At 37.6% G+C, this 23,511-nt stretch overlaps 2 protein-coding genes across 11 annotated transcripts in view; one reads left to right on the top strand and one right to left on the bottom strand.

The window, feature by feature from the left end:
* cd247l (CD247 antigen like) overlaps positions 1-1,545 on the top strand; it is an 8,468-nt gene extending 6,923 nt beyond the window's left edge. The window contains exon 8 of the mRNA XM_048193434.1: positions 213-1,545. Coding sequence (XP_048049391.1) covers positions 213-284 — 72 coding nt within the window. The 3' untranslated portion in view covers positions 285-1,545. The remainder of the gene's footprint in view (positions 1-212) is intronic.
* On the bottom strand, positions 1,191-23,511 carry pou2f1b (POU class 2 homeobox 1b). Of its 10 annotated transcripts, none has more exons than XM_048193425.1 (16): positions 23,334-23,511; positions 18,940-19,005; positions 18,513-18,604; positions 15,799-15,969; positions 15,405-15,470; positions 14,848-14,980; positions 14,673-14,764; positions 14,078-14,233; positions 13,716-13,857; positions 13,251-13,414; positions 11,954-12,133; positions 11,824-11,859; positions 11,466-11,571; positions 11,035-11,377; positions 10,837-10,937; positions 1,191-8,732 (listed from the first exon to the last, which is right to left on the bottom strand). In XM_048193425.1, the coding sequence occupies exons 1-16, from the start codon at positions 23,377-23,379 to the stop codon at positions 8,443-8,445; spliced, it is 2,184 nt and encodes a 727-aa protein (XP_048049382.1). In that variant the 5' UTR covers positions 23,380-23,511; the 3' UTR covers positions 1,191-8,442. The 10 variants fall into 10 exon arrangements, with proteins under 10 accessions (XP_048049382.1, XP_048049384.1, XP_048049381.1 ...); XM_048193427.1 differs by having other exon boundaries at positions 13,251-13,396; XM_048193424.1 differs by having other exon boundaries at positions 11,954-12,136; positions 23,334-23,508.

The raw sequence follows: 23,511 nt of genomic DNA, 5'->3' as shown, positions 1-23,511 counted from the left end.
AACATAAAAATACATTATGGTGTATATATACACAAATCTATATCTTTTTAGCTAGTGTCTCTTCCCTATTTTACTCTCTCTGTTTACTTAAGTGTCTGTTATCAGTGTTCTAGGTAATCACAACATTGTTTTAAACCTACCAAGCAGTACAGACTGCAGTTTTGTGAAAAGCCTAAATTCATCATATCAAGTTATGGTTTATTCCTTTAAAGGCTCGAACAGGGAGAAAAAGAGATGCAGCAGAGGCTGTGGAGATGGAAACTTTTCCCACATCACACGATTAACACACAGCACAAACCCAGGAGCAACTTTTATATTATCTTCCAACTTACAGATAAACTTGTGTATCTTTGTTGGATGCATTTATGTCTTGCTTTATATATATACACTGTTCAAAATTTTGGGGTCAGTAAGATTTTTATTTTTCTAAAGAAATGAATATAATTCAGCAAGGATGCATTAAACTGATTTTAAAAAAAAGTTACATTTATAATGTTACAAAAGATTTAGATTTCAATTTTTTTGTAAACATACTATTCATCAAAGAATCCTGAAAAAATTTATTATGGTTTCCACAAAAATATTAAGCAGTGCAACCGTTTTCAAGTGTCAATCTTGTGCAGCAAATCAACATATTAGAATGATTTCTGAAGGATCACGTGACACTGAAGACTGAAGTAATGCCTTTAGCTTTTCCCAACCCTGGGATAAATAACTTTTAATAATGTTACTGACCCCAAACTTTTAAACGGTAGTGTGTTTGTGCACGTGTGTGTGTGTGTGTGTGTGTGTGTGTGTGTGTGTGTGTGTGTGTGTGTGTGTGTGTGTGTGTGTGTGTGTGTGTGTGTGTGTGTGTGTGTGTGTGTGTGTGTGATATACATGTATGTATGTATGCATGTACGTATGTGTAAATATAGTATATATGCAAATTTTGGTTGCAATAGAGGATTTTGTATGTTAATGCAAGGCAGGAACAGATCATTTCAGACAAATTTTAAAAGGCTATTTAAGAACTAGACCTCTTTCTGGAGAAGTTGGAGACAGTGCTGTTATTTTCTACATATTTTGTACATGTAAAATAGTCAATTTGACTGTGATTACTGTAAAACATAAGGCTTAAAATGAAATAAAATTGATAAACTCACAAGGATCGAAAATATGCCAAATATGAAAAGACCAAAGACATGTTAGAATATTAAAACACTTGGAAAATGGTTTAATGATGTTTACAACAAAAGAGAACTGTACAGTTACAGTAAAAGATTATCTTTATATATATATAAAAAACAAACAAAATACAGCAGACAAATGCATCAAATCTACCATGTATCCTGATTCACATACTTATATTCTACACAATCATTCAGTTCTAAGCTACAGCGATGTAGCCATTTAGCGTTCAGTCTTGGGTGTATGTTCGCTTGATAGCAGGCCACGAGTGGCACTAGAGTTCAGGTCTGTAGTGATACTCAGAACCCAACCAATCATCACTATTACAACAGTGAGTTACAGCGTTCTGAAGGAGATATAGAAGTACAATCTACAGTATGAGACAGGGTGAAAAAAATGGAACACATTCCTTGAGCTTTAGCCGTCGGAAATATGGAAATGAGAGTACAGAGAGGGATTTCTTTTGAAATCAATGAGTAAAGTATTATTTACAGTCTTTTTTTTTTCCTTTTTTTTTACCTAACCTTTTTTTTTTTCCTGTCTTTTGTTTTAAAAACAATGATAAGTTGGGCAGTGAAACTGATATCACATACATTGATACATCCAAAAACATACAAAAATACTATTTCTTTAACCTACAGTAAGACAGTTTTGCAGTTAAATTCCATGCTGTGACAGAAAAAGAGCAACAGATCCAACGAACAAGAAAATTAAAAACGACAAACTTTTTTTCCCCATAAGCATCTCAGAAAAATACCAAAATATACATCTAAGCTTTGGAATTACTGAGGTTAGGACTACTGTCAGAGCTGGGTTCTGTTTCTTAATACACAAGCTGAAGGGTTTGGGAAGGAAGAGGAAAAAGAACAGAGTAATCTTTGGTATCTGCATTTGTAAAACATTTCATATTTGGATATTTTTGCTTTGGGATAGAGCTTATAGTTGCTTTCGACCCTCCACTTGCAATAAAACTATCAAAATCCATCTGAAAAGGGCCGTGTCACACAGACGCCGCCCTTGCAGGATGGAGGACAACGATGCATAGTTGCAAAGCTGATCAAACCAATTGAAATCATGAGAGTGGAAACAGCAAAGCTAGATAAAGACATCGACAGAACAGTGAAACCACGGGACGACGGCACCTAAAAGACGACTATGGAGAGGCGTTGCATGTTTTCTGTAGACAATCATAGAAACAGTTTTGCCTTGCTGCAGCCACAGAGTGGAACTCCAGAGGACAGTTTATCCTGAGCAAGTTGCAGTGAGCCCAGGACATCCTTCAGCGTATATATTAATAAACATCACCCAGCCCGTGAGGGGTTACTTTAAGTCCTTTCCAGAAGCCGTCAGAGCTGTTTTTCTTCCTCTTTCTACTAAACCCCAGCCACTCGGCCACATGCGTGACCGACGATCTCAAACCCCAAGCTAATGGTTGAGGCAGGGCACTAGGAGAGAGAGAGAGTTTAGTCCATACAATCACTTTAAAAGTCTTTGGTTACCACTGAGAAGGTGAGGAACAAGCAGACCGCAAACCCAGAACAAACAGCGCACACCCTGCGAATAATTGTTGGGGTTTCATAAGACGACGATTGTCAAATCATAAAAAAAAAAAGCTTTGGTATAAAATGAATAAGGAACTATAACGTGAACTTAAATTTGTATAAAAGTAAAATATAAATAAGTGGGATGGGCTTCCTATATGCATGCAGCCTTCTGGGTATCCATCTGGTTCCTCGCTCCAAACTTAAAAACAGACATCTGCAGGCTTCTGTTATGGGACACATCTTTTTTTATTTTATTTTTTTATTTCATCTTTTGAAGTAGATTAAAGCAAGTTTTTACTCAGTTTCGAGTTATAAATGAGGTATACAACAGCTCCTTTACTCAGATCAGCTCTCGCTCGGCTCTCTGGTGCATGACCTCTTCTGAAACTATCCTATTTTGTCACTAGACTGAGGGTCTACAGTGGCAAACCCTGCTACAATCAAGAAACTATCCAATCACAAGTCAGAGCATCCACACACGCCAAAATCAAGTGCCAAAATCAGGATCTGCAACAGCTTCAAATGTATAGAGCTGTTGCCAGGTTCAACATCCTTAGATAAATCACATCTGAAACATCTCATGTGCACACAGGTTCGAAAGGATATCATTTACAGCCAAGTGGTCAGTTGCATCAAATGATGTATGATGCTTCTTTATATCCACTTAAACAAAAAAAAATCCTGTATTTCCGACAAACGAGTCTCGCTAAAAATACACATTTTTGAGATATGAAGTCAGAAAGAACCTCTCTAAAGTATCATCTTTTAAAGTAATGCACCACTAGCGCCCCCTACATATCAGCTGGAGTTGAGTTATTAGTAAAGCTTTTAACAGGTATCCAACCTCCTTGAATTATACCTACATAATAGGTAGCAACACTTCCAAAATATCACAAAACACAAATAAAACTCACAGCGTTATTTTCATGGTTGATATGCACCGTGTGAGTTTTGACATTGGTGCATGCTCTGTTGCATCATCGTTCACACGTGCGCACACACAAATTCACAACCAAACAAAATCATCTCTCACATCAGCATATTACAGTTTGCTACAATGTGTCAAACTCTCAAATAATAGTAAGGCATAAATGATAAACACAAGTTTGTCAAACTAAGAAAGCCAGTGACGTTGCTCCCTCATGATATACAAAAAAGGCATAAAGTAAGTAAATTCAAATGATTGTTAAAGATTGTTAAAAAGCAACATGGCAAATGAAAAACATAAAAAGTGAAAACAACCAAATTTAAAAAATAAAATTAAGAGTAATTTGGTGCTATCAAGTCTGTTACGTCAACTAAAGCTGGGGGCTTTGTTGTAGAGCACCATCACAAGCCCCTCCCACTCAAATAAACAACATGTTAATGTGGGCAGCCACTCCCACATCACAAGGGTGTGGTTGCGATTTTTGGTCTTGACTTTTTTTTTTTTTTTTAAGAATAGCTATAATATAAATGAAATAATTTTTTGTTTTTGTTTTTTTCCTTTTAGTGAATAAGCATGACAAAAACACTACATTCAAACTAGATATTAGTTCAAATATAAAATATGGAGCATCTTACATAAGTGAATATATATAGAATTTAGAAAAGAAGTTCTCTAATCTTGAGTCATTCCTCAGATAAATATATCAGTAACTCCCCACAGTCCCGGCGACCACCGGGTCATGACACTAATGCGCAAAACAACACATAAATCTACATATCCAGAGAGGCTACGTTGAAATTTCCGGACAGAACCAGCGGAATGAGCAGCAACAAGACCCAGCCGCAAAGACAAAGGCTTTTTTTTTTTACTTTGGCAAGTAGGATAACAAAATATTCATTACAAGTTAACCTGGACAAACCCTTTTAAGTAGTAGTACTTGAAATAGCAGTAGTAGACTTATGTGACATTATTATTACAGAATTTCCTGTTATACTTTGTAGTTTTGTTTTACACGTTGGTTGTTTGAAAAATTGACTGTTAGAAACAGCTTTTGTACATTCTGGAGTTGACTACTGGTGTCTTTTGCCTAAAGTGAACCTTTTATGTAAGTGCTGCTGAGGTATTTCAAATTATATTACAATAAAACAACTAGCAATGCTAACAAAAAGAATCATAAAAAAAAAAAGACAAAGGGACACAGTAACAAATGACAAAAGGGACAATAAGGGGATACCTCTGACCTCTTTGTGACAGAACTCAGCAATGCTACAGTAATACTACTGTAATTCTCCCAGAATGCCTGTATCTATTGGTTATTTAAGAAAAAAAAAATCCAAGTCTAGACAATGTACCAATGAAATAATAATAATAATAAAAAAAAAAAAAAAAAAAAAAAAAAAAAAAAAAAAATCAACCTTCTTGTCCCATGGAGCAATTTCAGAGCCTTTTTGCACTTCCACAGGTTTTTCTGGATTTTGGTGGACTCTTGATATTTCTATTGCTATTCATTCGTTGAAACACATTATCTGTGTTGAGATCACATCCAAAACAAAGACTCACAAGGTAGGTGAATGAAATGAAGGACACAGACTCCCAAAATCTCAACAGCACTTAAACACAAGGCCCTTAAGATTCTCTTTGGATCGTTAAATGCTTTGATATCGAGAGCTAAAGCAAGTTAGCGCTGCGCTAAAGAGGCTATATTTCTTCATAAAGCCGAACACGATTTCTTGGTCAATGCAAGTTGATAGAATAGGGTTTAAAAGAAATGTCATAGATGGTAAAGTTTGTCAGTAGTGAGTAGTGAAAGTGTGGTCAGCATTGCACTGGCCCACACAGGCACAGCAGCTAGTGAGAAATCGACTTTGGTTCAAGCTTTACATCATGGCTGCATTACATTGGTAGGGAAAAACAAAAGAGACCATCCGGCTAAACCCCCTAATTACGTTCTCGCCCCTTTTATAATGGATATTTCAGGCCCAGTGCTGTCCTATATGGCTGTGGTTGCCAACCCGGAGCCTGGAGAACCCCCCAACTCTGCACATTTTTGATGTCTCTCTTATTTGACACACCCATTTCTGGTCTTGGAGTCTTTACTAAGAAGCTGATAAGTTGAATCAAGCTGATAAGTTGTTTGATTAGGGAGATATCTAAAATGTGAAGTGCTGAGGGTACTCCAGGACCAGGATTGGGAACCATCAATGGTTTTCAATCCTAGTCCTGGAGAGCCACAGCTCTGCACATTTTGTACATCTCCCTTATTTAGCAGAGCTCCATGAACTCAACTAGGGGTGGCAAAAATGGCATTTTCGGTTTTTGACTGAAAGAGGAAAAACGGCTGAAAATATGAGCCAAAAATATATGCCGCCCCATCCCTCAGTGTTCAGCACTCAGATTTCATTCTCGCTCTAGCCGTTATAACTGCACAGTGTGACGTCCACTCATGTACCACTCATGCTCATCTGAAAAGCAAAGTCCATTCAAATAATGCGCCAACATGACATTTCTATGTAGTAGTATACTCGTTTCTGTTTTCAATAGCCCTAATGTGCTGTAACATGGTGTGGTATAGCCTCGCTGGAAAAATAACGCTACCCTCTCGTTCACTGATCCGCTCACTGTTATGCACTGCTCACATACTTTGCTTTTTGTAGGACTATACATTATTTGAACAATTGGTCAAAAACTAAATGTTAAATCTGTTGCATAGAACTGAATAAAGGATAATATATTGATATTTAATAATATATTTTTTTGTCTAATTTTAGTGTTATTTTCAAAAATGTGATTTTTTTATTGGCTTGTTTTTTTTTTTATATTCAGTAAATTAAAATTATTGAATTTCCTTAAAAAGTCTCATATTAATACTAATATTATACAAAAAAAAAACTAATTTAAAATAAAATATAAACAATTTTTAAAAAGCATTTTTGGTGCCATTTTCATTTCGGTGCATCCCTAAACTCAACTGATTGTGTCCGATGAGAAAGACATTCAAAATGTGCAGAGCAGTGGGTCCCCAGGACCAGGTTTGAAAACCACTGCTCTATTGTATAGCCAGCGCACTGGGCCTGGGGGAACGAGAAGTCCCTGTGAATTTTAGAGACAGCCCTGATTTCAGATTACAGAGGACTTAATCTGCACCTTGTAACTACAAAAAAAGGGAAATATTCAAAAAGCCTGTCAGGTAAGAACACACTTGCATTACTTCCAACACACGCACGTTTACAATTTTCAATTATCTGAACAGAATGGGAAGAAAACTCCCCCCATTTCTCACTCAAAGTCCTCATTAATGACTAACAGAAGGTACAATCCCAAACCTCAAACCGGTACTTTGCTGTAGTATCACATCCTACTCTCGACTGATCTATTTGGTTAGTTGCACTGACACTACAAAATTGAGGAGGGACAGCCATCTCAAATAAAAGAAAGAAAAAGAACTGTTTTTGTCTTTGGAAAAGATCAAAATATTGCATTATATTTCCTGTGGTCTACCGAGAGCCTTTGCTCATAAATATTTAGGCTTAAACTACGCTACAGTAGCAATATACAGCAACAGGTATAACAAAGATTTTTGGTATATCTTGAAATAGAGGCAATACAAAGACCTCTGAAATAAAGACCTCTTAAAGCGTGACAGAAGTTCTGCTAAAAACCGAGCAGACTGCAGTTCTCAAATCCAGTTTTTTGGTACAGATACTGTGCACAAGTAGAAAATCAAAGACCCTAAAAAAAACAAAAACAACCTTGAATATCATCCACCTCAACTTTATCTCGCTTGACCTACACCTTCACAATCAGGTGGCGATACCAAAAGTACATCCCATGTTAGGAAGACCTCGAGGAGGGTTTACCATCCTGATGCTAACGCAAGAGTTGCGAAGCTCTCAGTTACTGAAGCTTCAAAGTAGACGGTACTGCTCAGTCACTGTTGCCCACGCTGAACAACTCCTCCTTGACGAATCATCTCATAATTCGTTAAAGCTTTTAAGTATTAAGTGAGCCCGTGACTGGGTCAGGATTCAGACCCAGACTAGTCTTCTGCTACTGAGTAATCTACGAACTTATACGAAAACAATATTTGAAAGTGTTTCACTAGAAAGAAAGGCCAGTCAAACGATTCCTTAAAGCATTGAAACCGCATCACAGCCGCTTATTACTCCATTTAAAGCCTTGTAACCACAAGTAAGTAAGATATAGGACATAAAGCTAACCCACTGTTTGACAAAAATAAACGATGTGCATCTAAAAGGAGATGTTCCAGGAGGACAGGAACATATGTAAAGCAAGATCTCCAGTGGAAAGAGAAGAGATCATAGACAGAAGAACATAAGGTGTCCTTTTTCTACGGTGAAGAAAAGGAGGTTACTGTCAGCAGTAAGAAGGTATCATTCAACACAGAGTAAACAAAGTTTTTTGGTTAAAAGCATTTCAGAAGTACCTCTGAAGAAGAGGTATCACGTGAAAATGGGAGAAAGAGTGAGTTCGCGGAAACGAATATGCTTTTGCATCACACAGAGACTTGGCACAATGTCCAGGGAGATTTCTGCTCTCCTGATGCAAGCTCTGTGGTGACGCCAACATTCGCTTATTGTTGATTTGTTTGAAGTCAAACCGTCAATGAGGTCCAAACATTGTGGATTAATGTGTAAAAGATATGTGTAATGTTATAACATACAAACTTAAACATTAAAATAACGTTAAAACAACATTAAATCCTTTTTAGTGGGTTTGTTTTTGGTGGTAGCAAGAGATTAAAGAAAGGGGTCTAGAAGAGGAGAGGAGTGGGTTAAGCTTTCACTGGGCCTTAGAGGCTGTGGTGATGGTGGAGGCGGGCATAGTTGCCGTAGTAACAGCGCTCTGGTGGGCATCGGCGGTGATGTGCAGGTTAAGGGCTCCGGCACCCGCAGCCCCTCCCGCAGACACTAGGCTGACAGGGTTACTGGCAAGCAGTGATAAGTTCTGAGGGTTCAGAAAGAGCGGAGCCGTCACGAGGTTAGGGGTACTGCCAGCGCTGGTGTTGGCAAACAGAAAGTTCCCGCTCCCGTCCAGAGATGTAATGGGCAGAGTGCCACTAGATGCCAGAGCTGAAGAGGAAGACAATGAACAATATTATAACTCCAGGTGTTTGAATCAATGAAACAGAGCAGTGGCCTATACACACTAAATAAATTACTGAACACAGATGCAGAGATATAGGAATTTCGACTGATAAGATTGTTCACATCCCTTGCATATTCATTTCGGAAATATTTTAACTAATTTGTTTATGTCTTTGTTACAGACAAAGACAAAGGTGAAGTTCTTACATTACGTGTTTTTTACTAATGCTGCCCCTAATAGTCGACGAGAAGAGGCTTAGTCGATCAAAGGTGGTATTAGTCAGTCGCAGAAAAAAGAAAAACATCCACAGGAAGTGGTGGACAGATCGTTAATGGCAGGAAATTCAAACATTCATCGACCTCAAATATGGCTTTACTCACAATAACAACAAAACTTTGTGCTTTTATAAAATAATGAAAAACAGGATGCGCTTTCTGCCGTCTTGGTTTCAAGTGAACTTAAAGGTGCTAAAGAGGATGTTTTGTTTTATATATTTTTTTACTTGAATCTGTCTTTACTAACTGATAAAAGACTATTTATTAGGTGCACTGAAAGGAATAATATTAATATACATCATCTGTGCATGAGGTAGGGCCTTAAAAACATCAGCCAATCGTTTACGCGATTGGCCCTCTGGCTTGTCAATCACTGCCATGACGTTCCTTGTGAGAGACGAGCACGGCTGCGCACTCCAGTAACTTTCCACACTCCACAGGCGCTGCATGCAATGTTTTTGTCAGGAGACAGGAGTAACAACTGCAGATTATGAGTTACCTGCGGTGAGTCCGACATAATGAATCCACTAACACAACACAGTGAATGCCGGTGGTAAACACTCGTGTTCCAATACTCGTGCACAAGTTTTTGGAGGCGTTCCCTCGAAATGAGCTGTGAAGGAGGGGGGTTGTTCTTACGCATGCGCTCATTTCAAAAACTCACTAACAGTCTTTGGTTTCTCAGTCGACGAAAAGATCCTCTTTAGCACCTTTAAGCGTGTCACAAAAATGAACCGAAACTAAGCATATACTTGCCTCACAGACATAAGAAATATATCTATAGAAAGATTCAAATGTCTACTTTTAAATTAACCGATTATAATCTAAAACAAATATTCTCAGATTATGTAATTTATATGAAAGGTGCATATAGGCACATCCACAAAATTATGAGTCCGCTTGTCGACTACATCTCTGCAGCTGAAAACACACAAAACACTAGTTTATTAATAAATGATTAAATTGTCTCCTCCTGCTTTTTCACACCACATTCATAATCATTACTTTTGCCCGTGTGCTGTGGCAAGCTTTATGAGTGCGTTTGAGTGCTGATTAAGCCATGTCTTATATATAGAAGATTAAAGGCTCATTATTATGATTTATATGGTTTATTAATATAAACGCGCAATTAGTCAATTAATCTCTTAAATGAACGACTACTAGTCAACTAGAAAAAATCTTAAGTCGAAGGCAGCCCTACATTTTACATTACATGGCATCTCACGTCTGGGTTATACATTACATGGCATCTCACGTCCGGGGTGCGTCAAGCGCTAATCATTTTAACGCATTATTTTTTCCATAATTAATCACACCAAATTAACATGTTAAATAAACAGCCCAAAAGTCATGTTTTCTCAACAAAACTACAAAATTCCATACCAAAGGCACCTAGGTGGTTTGCGTTGTATGCAAATACGTTGTTTACAATATTTGCCTTGTATGCAAATAAGTAATTTACAGTGTTTGAATTGTATGCAAATATGTTGCATGCAGAAAGCTTTTGAGGGTGTAGACTGACACCAGTGCACTAAAAACATGTTTGTTTTACAAACAGATAACTTGTACTGCCATTCAAAAGTTTGGGGTCAGTAGCTTTTTTGTTTGTTTTTTAAGAAATGAATCCTATTCAGCAAGGATGCATTAAATTGAAAAAAGTTGAACAAAATGCTGTTCTTTTGAACTTTCTATTAATCAAAGACCTCAAACGTTTGAACAGCAGTTTATGTTATTTAATAATTGTTTATATTGCTTGTGGTGCCAAGATTAACAAGCGCATGCAGAGCCAAAATGTAAATACAAGTGTACTTGCCGCTCCACACACCTTGGATTGTGGCCAAGGTGCTGTTGCTCATCAGTGCTGGACTCAAAGCGCTTCCGAGACCACCTGGTGCCAAACTAAGAAGAGCTCCGCTGCACAGGAAACACCAGAAAAAAATGGAATTAACACTAACAAAGATGTCCATTACAAGGTAGGTTAATGAGGTCAGAGAAATAAAAATACACTTACCCAGGAGTGAACTGTGAGGATGCCATGAGCCCAGGATTGAGGCCAGCGGCTGCAGCCATGGCAGCGATGCTGGCGCTCGTGGGCAGCTGGGCGGCTCCTTGCAGAGCAGCCGAGAGGCTGGGTGCCGCCACCATCACCTGCCCAGTGCCCAGAGTGGATGCCAGGGAGGAAGGTGCCTGACTTACTGCCGTCACCGTCTCCTGAGCTGAAGCCTGCTCTGCGGAGGACGTCTGCACTGTGCTGGGGGAAGGGCTGAGCGAAGGAGAGGATGCTGCGGTGGTGACCACAGGTGCAGTGGAGATGACCGATGCAGTGTTAGTAGTAGCTGAGCCAATAGTTGTGCCTGCAGAAAGAAAAGGGTCTTTTAAAGATTGTAAGGTGAACAATAGGAAAGTTTCAGGCATATTTTCAATCATTTCAGTCTTGCTTACCAGTGAAACCGACATTGGAGACACTAGTGCTGGTGAGAGACATAACTGGGTTTACAGTCATCGTAGTCGGTGTGTTACTGGTCACAAGACTGGCTGTACTCGGTGACTGAAACAGGGGACAGAAATAAGAGGTTTATAATGTGAAAATGGGAGAAAGAGTGGAGTTCGCTGAAACGAATATGGTTTTGCATCACACAGAGACTTGGCACAATGTCCAGGGAGGTTTCTGCTCTCCTGATGCAAGCTCTGTGGTCACACCAACTTTCGCTTATTGCTGAGTTAGTTGAAGTCAAACCATCAATGAGGTCCAAACATTGTAGATTAATGTGTAAAAGATATGTGTAAAGTTAGAACATACAAACTTAAACATCACAAGACTGGCTGTACTTGGTGCCTGAAACAGGGGATAGAAGGAAGATGTTTAGCATTACTTTAAGCAGTCAGACCTGTTGGTCTGAATGAAGGGGGGCAGTTTACATGTCGCGTACCAGAGATGTGGTGGGAGGAAAGATTGCTTTGATAGGGGTGCTGGCGATGCTGCCACTGCTGGGCGGGTTGATCCTCTTCTCTTTCTGTCTGCGGTTACAGAACCATACTCGGATCACCTCTTTCTCCATATTGAGCTGGTCTGCGATCATGGTGATCTCCTCAGAGGTAGGTTTTTGGTTCTGCTTGAAAAGGGCAAATGCACAAGAAACGCCCTTACGGCAAAAACAATTCACAAAGACGTACAAGTCTGCAGTCCACAGTTTAAGGAGGTAACTATTCAGCAGGAAAATGTGTGGTTGGGACACTATCACATGTTTATTCAAAAGTACATAAATACTGTCACACTACATAAATCATATCTTACAGTTAAAGAAGAGACTGAAAGGCTTTTCAATTTACAGTTTCATGTTACACTATTATTATTATTATTATTATAATTATATTATTAATTATATTATTATAATGGTAATTATTTAAAAGTACACTAATACAACTCTAAAAAACTAAATAACAGAAATTGAACAGTAGTAATAATAATTTAATAATAATAATAATAATAATAATAGTACAATGTAAAATAAATCTCTGTAAGCTGAATTACTGCACTAAAATACTAAACGTTATTATTAAAAAAAATAACTAATATAAATCCGTTTATAAATAAACTGAATTTCTTATTATTAACAGTGTGAAGCATACATTTTTATTAAATAAGTACAATAATAATAAAAAAAATATTTGCTAATTTGACAAAAATTAATAAGTTTAAATAATGATAAAATAATAATAATAAATACAATGTAATATACATCTGTGTAAACTGAATTACAGAAAATTATATTTTATTATTATTAAACAATTTATTATTAAAAAAATTAATAAACGTTATTATTAAAAAAACAACAACTAATATAAATCCGTTTATAAATAAACTGAATTTCTTATTATTAATAGTGTGAAGCATACATTTTTATTAAATAAGTACAATAATAATAAAAAATAAATTATTTGCTAATTTGACAAAAATTAATACGTTTAAATAATGATAAAATAATAATAATAAATACAATGCAATATACATCTGTGTAAACTGAATTACAGAAAATAATATTTTATTATTATTAAACAATTTATTAAATTGTTTAATAAAAACAACAAAAAAATATTTTCTGTAATTGTTCTGTCAAAATTTGAATTATCATTGCAATGTGGTCAATGAAAACCGAAGGATGATTTTGCACCATTAAAACTTAAATTGCGGCCCCCGAATAAGCTCTGCTGTGAGATGTCGCTCACCTCCAGAAAGCTCTTTTCTAAGGCCACTCTGATGTTGGTCTCGATGCTGGTCCTTTTCTTGCGGCGGCGGTTCAGGCCCTCCAAGCCCAGCCCAGGCGAGCCAAGAGAGCTGGGACTGGACAGGGCCTGGTCAGACGTCTGGTTCTCTGCACAAACAGCGCGCACAAAAGCACAAAGAGACTGATATAAGCATCTGTGGCAAACAGCAATGCAGACGTGTCTCAAAGCATCAGCTGTAATACTTAGCACAACAGTATTCATGTAAAAATTTGCTTTATATAACAAAGCACCGATGCATTCAGAAAAGAGAGCTGAGAGCTGCAGTAGCCTGAGAGGAGCTCCAAAACTAAAGAGGAATGCGACAGGAATCTTCATATCCTTTCTAACATTCTTCATGGTATGTAATGTTATTTTGAGAAAGGAGGGCAAAGGAGAGAAATGGCTCAGAGCAGAGAAAATACATACCTGCATCATTGAGCCATTTTTCAAGCAGAGGCTTCAGTTTGCACATGTTTTTAAAGCTCAGGTTCAAGGCCTCAAAGCGAGAAATGGTGGTTTGGCTGAAGTCATTTCCATAAAGTTTTCCCATGGCAAGGCCAACATCCCCCTGGTACATACAACACAACAGCATAATATAATGTTTAAATGGTGAAAATGTCAGGCAGAACTGAATTAAGTCACCTAATGAGTCCCAGCTGAAGGAGAATAAAAATTTAATTTGTCTTTAATGAATTAGAAATGTCACAAATGACCCTTTGATCTGGATGATTAAACAGCAGAGACTTTTGAATAGTGAAATCAACAACAGACAACACAAACGGTGTTACCTGCGTGAAGCCCAGTTTGATGCGTCTCTGTTTGAAGGTCTTGGCAAACTGCTCTAGCTCCTCCAGGTCGCTGGGCTCCTCCAGGCTGGGTGTGTCGATGTGCTTTGGTGTCGATTGGATGGGGGTCGCTGCTATCGTGCGTGTGGGTGTCGCAGGCTGTGAAGTGTAATCATAAAATTATAGACATGGACAAGGATGGTTAAACATTAACATCTGGATTTTAAAAAGAAACAATCTTGAAAACCGCAATTGTCTAACTCTAATTGTTTTTCTGCCAAGCCTCCCTTTTGTGGAAACAAAATATAAGTATCCAAAAGTGACACTAAAGACATTTTTTAAAGATTTCCAATTCAAATAAATGCTGTTCTTTTCTTTAAATATTCTATTAAATCAAAGATTAAACTTTCTGTTCGTCAAAGAATCCTGAAAATGGTATTAAGCAGCACAATTATTTTCAGCATCTGATTTCTGAAGGATATTTTTTCACAAATAAGACCATTAAAATAGAACAAATAACATTCTGGAATGTATTGTGCACTCTCTCTGTTTGGACAGAATAAAAATGGATCCAGTGGGTAAATGGGATATCCCTGACCTGTGTGGCAAGTGTGATGCTTGGCTGGGTCTGCAGGAGGTTGGCTTGGCTTTGAGGTAGTTGTGTTAGAAGGTTCTGGGCTTGCAGGAGACCTGTTTAGTGCAAGAGGAAGAACAAAACAATCAGAGACCGATCATACTGAGGGACAAAGAGATTGAGATGACACAGGACTCACTCTGCTGGCCCTGTGGCGTCTGCGAGATGATAAACTGCGCGGGCTGCAGCTGTGTTGCGATGGGGTGGCCCGGCTGGACCAGCACAAACTGCTGCAGGTTGAGGTTCTGCTGCTGTTGCAGCTGCTGTAACTGCTGAATTGTTCCACACGAACACACATAGTAAGAAGAATGTTAGTATGCGTCACTATTCCAGAGTGCACCAGTGCAGCTTTGACTGCCATGACAACCTCATCAATTGCAATGAATCTGACAGTAAAGATGGTTTATATTTCATTTTTTTAAAAAAAAAATACATTGCTGTTGCCATGACAACCAGCAAAGTAAAACATTTAAGCATATGATATACAGTTTTCTGCAATCTTTTCCTCCTCTTTGCAAATTTAAAAGCGTTTAAAATTTTGAAATTTTATCATTTTATTTGGGGTACTGCTGAAGGAAGAGCTGGAGGACATGGATTTTGTTACTGCAAAATATAAACCCCTATAAAAGCCAAATCTTTAAAACTTCATTTTGTTGTAAATGCCATAAAATTAATGTTAATTAAAATACACTTCACTTTAACACTTGAGACATCCCCTGGATAGGTGAAAATACCGCCAGAGCAAATCCTTAGTGTTGAGCTCTGTGAATTACAGTCAGTGTGAAATAATTATTTGTAATTAAATGTAATGTAGTTAAATTAGTAATTACATTCTAAAAGCTTTTTCGTTAATGTCTGCAATCAATTTGTTTTGCTGTTACTGAAATGCCATTTATTGAAATGAAAACATCATATTGAAAGAACGAGGCTTCAACATTGAAATGAAAAGCATTACAAAATTCAGCCCTAGGCAAAAACACTGAATAAACCATGTGGATAATTTACGTCAAACTTCAAAAATAAAATGTTCATTATAGTTTCAAATATAACAAACCCATTTCAGGGCTGGATGAAAATGTGGCTCTCTTACAGGTGTGATCTGAATGGGTTGAGAGAGGGTGATGGGGGTGGCAGCGGAGGCAGAGATGCTGGCTCCTGTAGTGCTACTCTGCTGGCCGGCTGAATGCTGCACCGCTGCTGCCAGGAGCTGAGCCTGAGCCTGCTGCAACAATAACTGCTGCTGCGCTGGAGTCAAAGTCAACTGGAAAAAAAAAAAAAAAAAAAAAAAAAGAGACAAGAAATGAAGACAGGAATTCATTTCATCTGTAACGACCACATTTTCACTAGGCCCACACAAAATTCAGCAGATTTCCATAGAATTCTCAAGGTGGAAATTAACCCATTATTCATAAAGCTTTACCCCAACCTCAGCAGTTGCAGGTGTTTTAAGTTGCCATTGTTGAAATTAGATATTTACAATTAACCATGATTAATAATTAGGGCTGTCAGCTATTCAAATTTTTAATCTAATTAATTACAAGATATGCTGATTGATTGATCTAATCACACATCATATATTGATTGAGAAATTTGCTTTAGAATGAAATATTTTGATTCAACCAAGAATTTTACACATTAACTTTTAAGGCTACAATGTGGCCATAAACTTTTTTTTTTTTTTTTTTGAGAAGCTGCATCTGAAGCGCCATTTAGGTTCATTTCGACAGAATTTTTAATGAAACTCAGAGGTGGCATGAATATGAATGAAAAATGAAATGAATATTAAACCACCCGTAGTTGGCGGCAAGTTACTGTCTTTACGAGTGAGTCATTCATTCAACCAATTTATTCAAACAACTGACTCATTCAGGAACAAAGCAAGAGGCTTTCTTAATGAATGGGTCACTGAATCATTGGCTCACTCAATTCACTAAAAACCACGGATTTATTCACTAATGAAACACTGCTGTGCATGCACAACAGTTCTGCTGTAGCTTTGTTTGGAACTATTTTTATTGGCAAAACTGAGCAAAAAGGCATTCTAAGGCATTCATCACACAGTCAGTCATTGCTTTGCATCAAGTTTGTAACTAAACTTAATTTAATGCAAGATCTGGGCCATACAGGTCTGGGCTTGGGGTGTGTGTTAAAAGAATGAATAATTCATTTTAACAGTTTATTTTTTCCATAGTTAATCACAACAAATGAATGGGCTAAATTGACATCCATATTAATAATATATAGGGGGTTCATACAGATAAAGTGAGTAGTAATTGGCTGATCATGCGATCTTAACATGTCTGATATACTATATATATTTTGTGCTATTGACTAGTTAGTGTCAATCTGAAGGTGATTGTTCAAGACCCAAAAATGGCCTCTAACACTTCAGAAAAGTAAAAGCAAGGACTGGGAAAGCACACCCTAAAGTCTGGAGGTCAGTTTTGGTGGGGTCAGTTTGTGGCCCATAATAAATTATTCTGGAAGGTGGTGTGTTCTATGGCTTGAATCCAGAATTAAAAATCCAATTCATTTTCACCACAGAGAAATCGATTTTTAACGATAACTAAAACTTTTAAAGACATACCTACAATGCGCTAGGTTAATCGATGGTATTTGCTTTTGTTGAAAATGTCGGCCCACATTATTTCAACTTCTTTTTTTTTTTAAATAATAAATGTTTAACAGCAGAATCCTTGATGAAAAACTACATTACCCATGATTCTGCAAAGAAATCTCCACCAAAAGTACACGAGTACACAAAGCAATGTGCATGACGTAATACAGTAAGTCTCCCTTTGCTCGCAAACTTATTTCTCCATAGCTTTTAATTTCAATTTTGTTATTCGCAATGGGACTTCATTCGCCTATGAGGATTGTACTTCTTTTGCCTCATGAAGTCATTAAGCATATAGTCTTGTATTTTTTTTACCTTTGTATTTGTGTCTGATTTTTAAGACTTTTTTTGCTTCAAAAAAGTTTGTAATGCTATGACTCACCTTGTAGCTGGTTGGTTTGATTTGTGTCTTATAACTCTTTATTAAAGACTTTTTTTAAATATGTATGGGAAAAAACGAGTGGGAAAAATACTTACGGAACCAAGGCCACTAACAAAAAAACAGATGGGGCACTGTTGCACTCTATTGCACAATATGGGTCATGCTTTTTTCCTGGTTGAAATGTTTCAGTTTTATAGTAGAAACAAATAAGGACTAATAAAGAGGGCCTTTTTTCCCCATGCTCAATCTATGTGGAAGTGGGGTCAGAGAATGCAAATCTAGATGAAGAGCATTCCAAAATTCCCTTGCAAAAATGTGTGTTTTGTTCGATGCTCATGTATGGTGATATAAATATACCGCAGCCTTCTGAGACTTCAAGCGGAGAGCAGAGCGGGTATGCTAATTAACGAAACGGTTATGCAGTACATGTAAATTCTGCATAGATTTGCATATTCTCAACCATCTGTTTCCGAGCAACTGCAGAGCAGCTAATTAGCATATGGGGCCCAATAATTTCCCCTGTAACCAGGAGATAAAACGTTGTGCTTTTAATTTCTAATCTTCAGAGTTGTGACAAATCTCACACATTATATTCAAACAGGCACAACAATGCATGACATCAGGTGGAAAGCCTCAGCAGTCACTCTGAGACATGATAATCACATACGCAGGTCAAGACAGTGGCAGTTTAGTGACTCAGACACACAAGCACTATGTCCCTGGGGACATCTTTAAATTCCTATAGCTCTTTCATCCATGACACAGACCACAAATGTGTGTGTGCTCTCAGAGAAAAAGATCATACCTGTTGGAGCAAGGCCTGTGCATGTGCGTTGGTGATTGCGCTTGTTGTTTGCACAGTCTGCCTCTGAAAGTCCAGTCCATTTGTTTGGGCACCTGGAAGAAGAAAAGCAGTCAATGCCACAATAGTTCAGACACACACAAAAAGTCTTTTCAGCCAAGTTATTCAGCTCCATGGCCTTTCTTATTTCAAAACTTCTGATGGTGATATATATTGAGAGACATTGTCCTGATCGCTCTACCTCAGTCAAAGCTACACAAGCGACCCTTTAGAACTTGAACTGTGAACTGATAGTCTTTCACTCACTTATGAAAACGTAAAAGAAAGCTGTGTTGGAAGGATCAGGTCAAAAGATCTGAGCAAATACATGAAAGCCACAATATGCAAGCCAGACATCTCCAAAGAGCCAATGGTTCCTTGGGTAACTTACCAGTGTTTTCGTCCCCGCTCTCCATTGCACATTTACTTGTTTCCGATGGATTACTCATTCTAGAATCTACAACAGACAGAGGAAGACCGGACTTTCAGTTTCTCAAAGACCTATCATTCAGTGACTTTTGAAAGTGAGACCACATCCTCAACATTATAAAAAATAAATTCATTCCCATTTTTGAATTCAAACCATATGACCCAATATTTTTTTTAAAGTGAACACTTAAACACTTTTTTAAAAATCCTAGCGTTGAGTAGTGGACATTTTTCGTTTGTTAATTACACCATTTTGATTTACAAACCAAACATGTCTACTACTCAACCCCAAATAGTACAGCATCACTACACGAGCAAACAGACCTTAAAATGTTGTCGCTGACTGCAAACATCACTCACCAGCAGCGTCTGCACCTGCCTTCTCAAGTGTCTCTACGAGCATCACAACAAACTTAGCACCCCTTTCACAGACAACCCTCAAAGGCAAAGAAGTCTCTGTTTAACTAAACGGTTCGGAGTGGAAAAGCAACACGCGTGCAGAGCACAGCTAAGCTTCGCCGAAACTGTGGCTGCTTTTCTCTCAGTCTCTCCGGCTTGCTTGATTTGCTCTCTCTCTCACTCTCCCTGTGCCATGATTGTCATAACAACTAGAGTGTGAAGAAGTTCGTTTTCATTCTGGAACAAAACAGAAGCGGAGCGGCTGCCAGCGCCGTAATAACGCATAATCAGTATGCAGCTGATTAAAGCCATATGCAAATCTCCCTCACTTCATTAGACGAGCAACACTTTGAAGTCCTGCAAGCAATTCATTTTGCACGGCGCTCTGAGAGCTTTCTCCCTAATTTAAATGTTCATAAATATTTATCATCTCATTAGCATATTAATTGGATCGCTTTGGAGGGAAAAAGAGGAATGGAAAAAAAAAAAGTCCAGAGTGTCAATGCACAAGCCCAATTAACTACGAAGTGCTGGTTGAATTAGGTGAAACAGGTGAGCTTTCTGTCAATGCGATCAAAGCGCACAAACCAGCGAGGTCTGTATCTGGACATAAAGACAGCAGGTTGCGTTTAGAAGTGTTTCTTACACATTTTAAGCACCAGAGGTTGCGGATGGAGCTGTTCGGGAAGTAAATTACTTGCCATTCTCCACTATCCTATTCACACAGCCCCCTGTGGCCCAAACACTTCACGGATCAAATTCTGTGACTTCTGTAGCCGTATTGTCTGGAAAAAGAACATGAAGTCTGCTTTGCATATCCAGATTAACTGTGCACCTCATTAACTGATATTTTCAGAGCTCGGCCTAATTACAACAACAGATTTACATATTAGAACAAAGATCTTACGGAGTAAGCATACAGAAATCAGCCCATCCAAAAGGAACTTTTGCAGACACTTAAAATACTTTTTCAGACTGCTAAAATTTACTCAGACAAAAGCAGAATAACAAGACTGACAAGACTAGCATTATCCAACAAAACAGTTACTTTTATAGGTTATATTTGTTAATTTTCCTTTAGCAAATAGCTTTTTATCCAAAGGCATTCTTGCATGAAAAATATGCAACAACTTAGTTAAAAGGCAAAATTAACCTGGAGAGCAATATTCAAATACGCAGAAAAAAGATTATGCAAATATTATACTTTTTAAACAGGCATTTGGAGCATTTTATGAAAAAGATGACTGAATGCAGCAAATAATTTTAATATTTCATTATGAGCGAGCACAAACAAATATCATATTCAAATTATATATTAGAAAACATTACATTTGAGTTTCAGAGATGAACTGATGAATCACTAATGACGCTTGATAATATGATGGAGACTATTCACAGACCGCAATTTTCACTCATGTATTGTCATCGAAAACCTTTAACAGGACAACAAGGCACAGAAAACATGACACTCCAATTTGGATTGTTCGACAATTCTCAAAGGCTGGCAAAAAACAAACTCTCACTTGATTTTAGGTCTATATTCATTTTAATTAACAGACTTTTAGCCTGCAGTGTTTCTGCATGTTCATATTATCAGAGCATGAAGAAAAGCACAAGAAAAATATATAGACAGATGGTCAAAAAGAGATGCAAAATGCCATGAAGTTTCACTACTACATTTGAAAAGGTAGTTGTCAGTTACAACTAAAATAAAACTAAGAATTTATGCGGCTAATTTACACTTTAGGTATGAGCTGTGGATACAGGAAACAAACAAGTTATGGCATGCCATTGCTTCGCTAGGTCCTACACAAAGAGTGAAACTGTTATCAGTTTAAAAGCAGGATCTATTACACCTGACTCCATGACATGTCCAAAAGCAGACGATTATATGCGATTTAAATTGTAAACCAAATAATTCCCATGTATCAAAAAAATTCATATTAGAATTAATTAAGGCTGATGCAAAGAATTTCAAAGCAGATTCAACAAAATATGAAACCATGGGGTAAATTACAAAAGCAAACGCACATTTGTTTCTCCTATTTTCTCTTGTTGTGAGACACCAGGGTGATATAAGTTTCAAAATTATTCAACAGTTAGCTCTGGTCTAACTTGATTGGCAAAGATATTTTTTTTTACCTTAAATGTAAGATACTCATGCATTAATTAATGGAACAACTGTATGAAAGAAATGCTGTATTACCCACCCGGCTTATGTCCAAAATCTTGAAACCCAGATGTGTGTCATCCAGTGTTATTGTTAACTAAAACTATTAAAAATAATTTTTGGTAATTGAAATAAAGCTGAAATAAAATATTACATTAAAAAAATAAAGCAGAAGGAATAACATTACTAAAACTTAAATAAAAATGAAAGCTAATTCAGATGTTAAAAAAATAAAATAATAGTATACAAATAATATTAATAAAATAATGGTGTAATTAGGTTATCACTACACCAAAATGTTATAAACTGAAGACAAAATCTTTCAGACTTCATAATATCTCCGCAAAACAAATGACTAAATTCAACTGACAACTATTATACATATATCCAACTTTACCAATATAAAGTGATATTTACTATAAAGCAAATCTGGTTGATCTTTTATATTGTCAGCAAATGTAAACTAGCCTATATTCCCCAGCTTTAAACTGCAAAATGTGGACTATAAGATATTACAAACATTAAGAATTTTACTAAAGCAGTTCTGTAAAGTATTTTGAAAAGTCATTTCTTGACTTGACACTCCCAACTGTGCGTTAGTTTTGAACATCAGCTCAACTGCGATTACTTGTGCCCTTGCATCTACATCAAATCACAGATATTTACACTCACGATTGAGTGTTATCTTAATTACTGTAAGCAATTTGACAACTAAAAGCACTAAAGACTATTTGTGATAAGACAGAAAAAGGGGGGAAAAATATATATTTTTTACTCTTTTGCTGTTCACAGACAGTGAAACACAGAAAATAAATACAAATAAGCATAAACTAAATACACAAGCATACAGCTGCTGGAACAATAGTGGAGAAGCTGGGCTCTATATGAGGATTACCTATTAGACTAGCAAATAAAGCTGGCATAATGCCTGCATACATCTCTCTGAGCAGCCCGACTGGTACAATGTTACAGACACACTGGCTTTGCTGCAAAGTATCAATTTGTCACAACTGTACTGGATACATTGTATCAATCGCCGTCAGAGTTCCATTTTGGCACGTTCCACCATCCTTCGACAATGAAATGGATTCATTCTGATAGAATACGCTGAACAGCGCATTCTGATCTCTAGAAGGCCCACATGAATAACATAACAGGGCTACACGCCTGCAATGGGCACAAAAGGCAAGAGAATGGGCATTAAAAAAAAAATCACGCCGTGTCCTAACTGTACACCAAGCAAGTATCAGCTGCTCTGTTCTTTCATATTTTCACCGTAAACACGTTGCGCAGACGCCGGCTGATTGCGAGCGAATGAATATTCAAAGCTTTATATGTGGGATTGGCTCACGGCACAATACAGCAACACAAAGCCGCTGGAGTAGCATTAGCCGCCTAGCATGCATACAGCAGCCTTTAGTTAAAATTAACTGTAATATTCTTACAACCTCTGACCGGGGACAGTGCAAAACCCAGCGAGCTGTCGCCGATTATGACTAATAAAATATGCAAAGCGGCGTTTGCTCAGCGGCGGTATGAATATGTAACGCGACTGCTCTAATCACACAAAGGAGGCATTTTTCCTTTAATTTGCCGTCGCACTGCATCGCCAGTTTCACCGTCGCACAGACAGAGAATTATTCCCCGATACGTTTATTTAAGGGGTGCATATGACTGCAACATCAGTCTCGAGTATTTTGTTTACGTTTTCTCTTCCGCGCTTTTCTGGGTTGAGAGAAAGAGTGTTTGAATATGAATATGAATATGTAAAATGCAGTAATGATTACCTGGTCCTGAACTCTCATCTTGACTCGCTGCTCCTCCGTCCGCCATTTTGAATATTTAAGCCCAAATCCTCAAAACACAATACAGCGGCTCACCGATGCACTCACCCACAGCATCAGCCTGGCAGATCTGAGAGTTCCCATCAGTGCGTTTGAACCCAGAACCACCCCCCAAAAAGAC

The sequence above is a fragment of the Megalobrama amblycephala genome, linkage group LG6 (genome assembly GCF_018812025.1).
Source record: "Megalobrama amblycephala isolate DHTTF-2021 linkage group LG6, ASM1881202v1, whole genome shotgun sequence".
Taxonomy (NCBI): domain Eukaryota; kingdom Metazoa; phylum Chordata; class Actinopteri; order Cypriniformes; family Xenocyprididae; genus Megalobrama; species Megalobrama amblycephala.
This window is presented reverse-complemented; position numbering and strand designations above follow the sequence as displayed.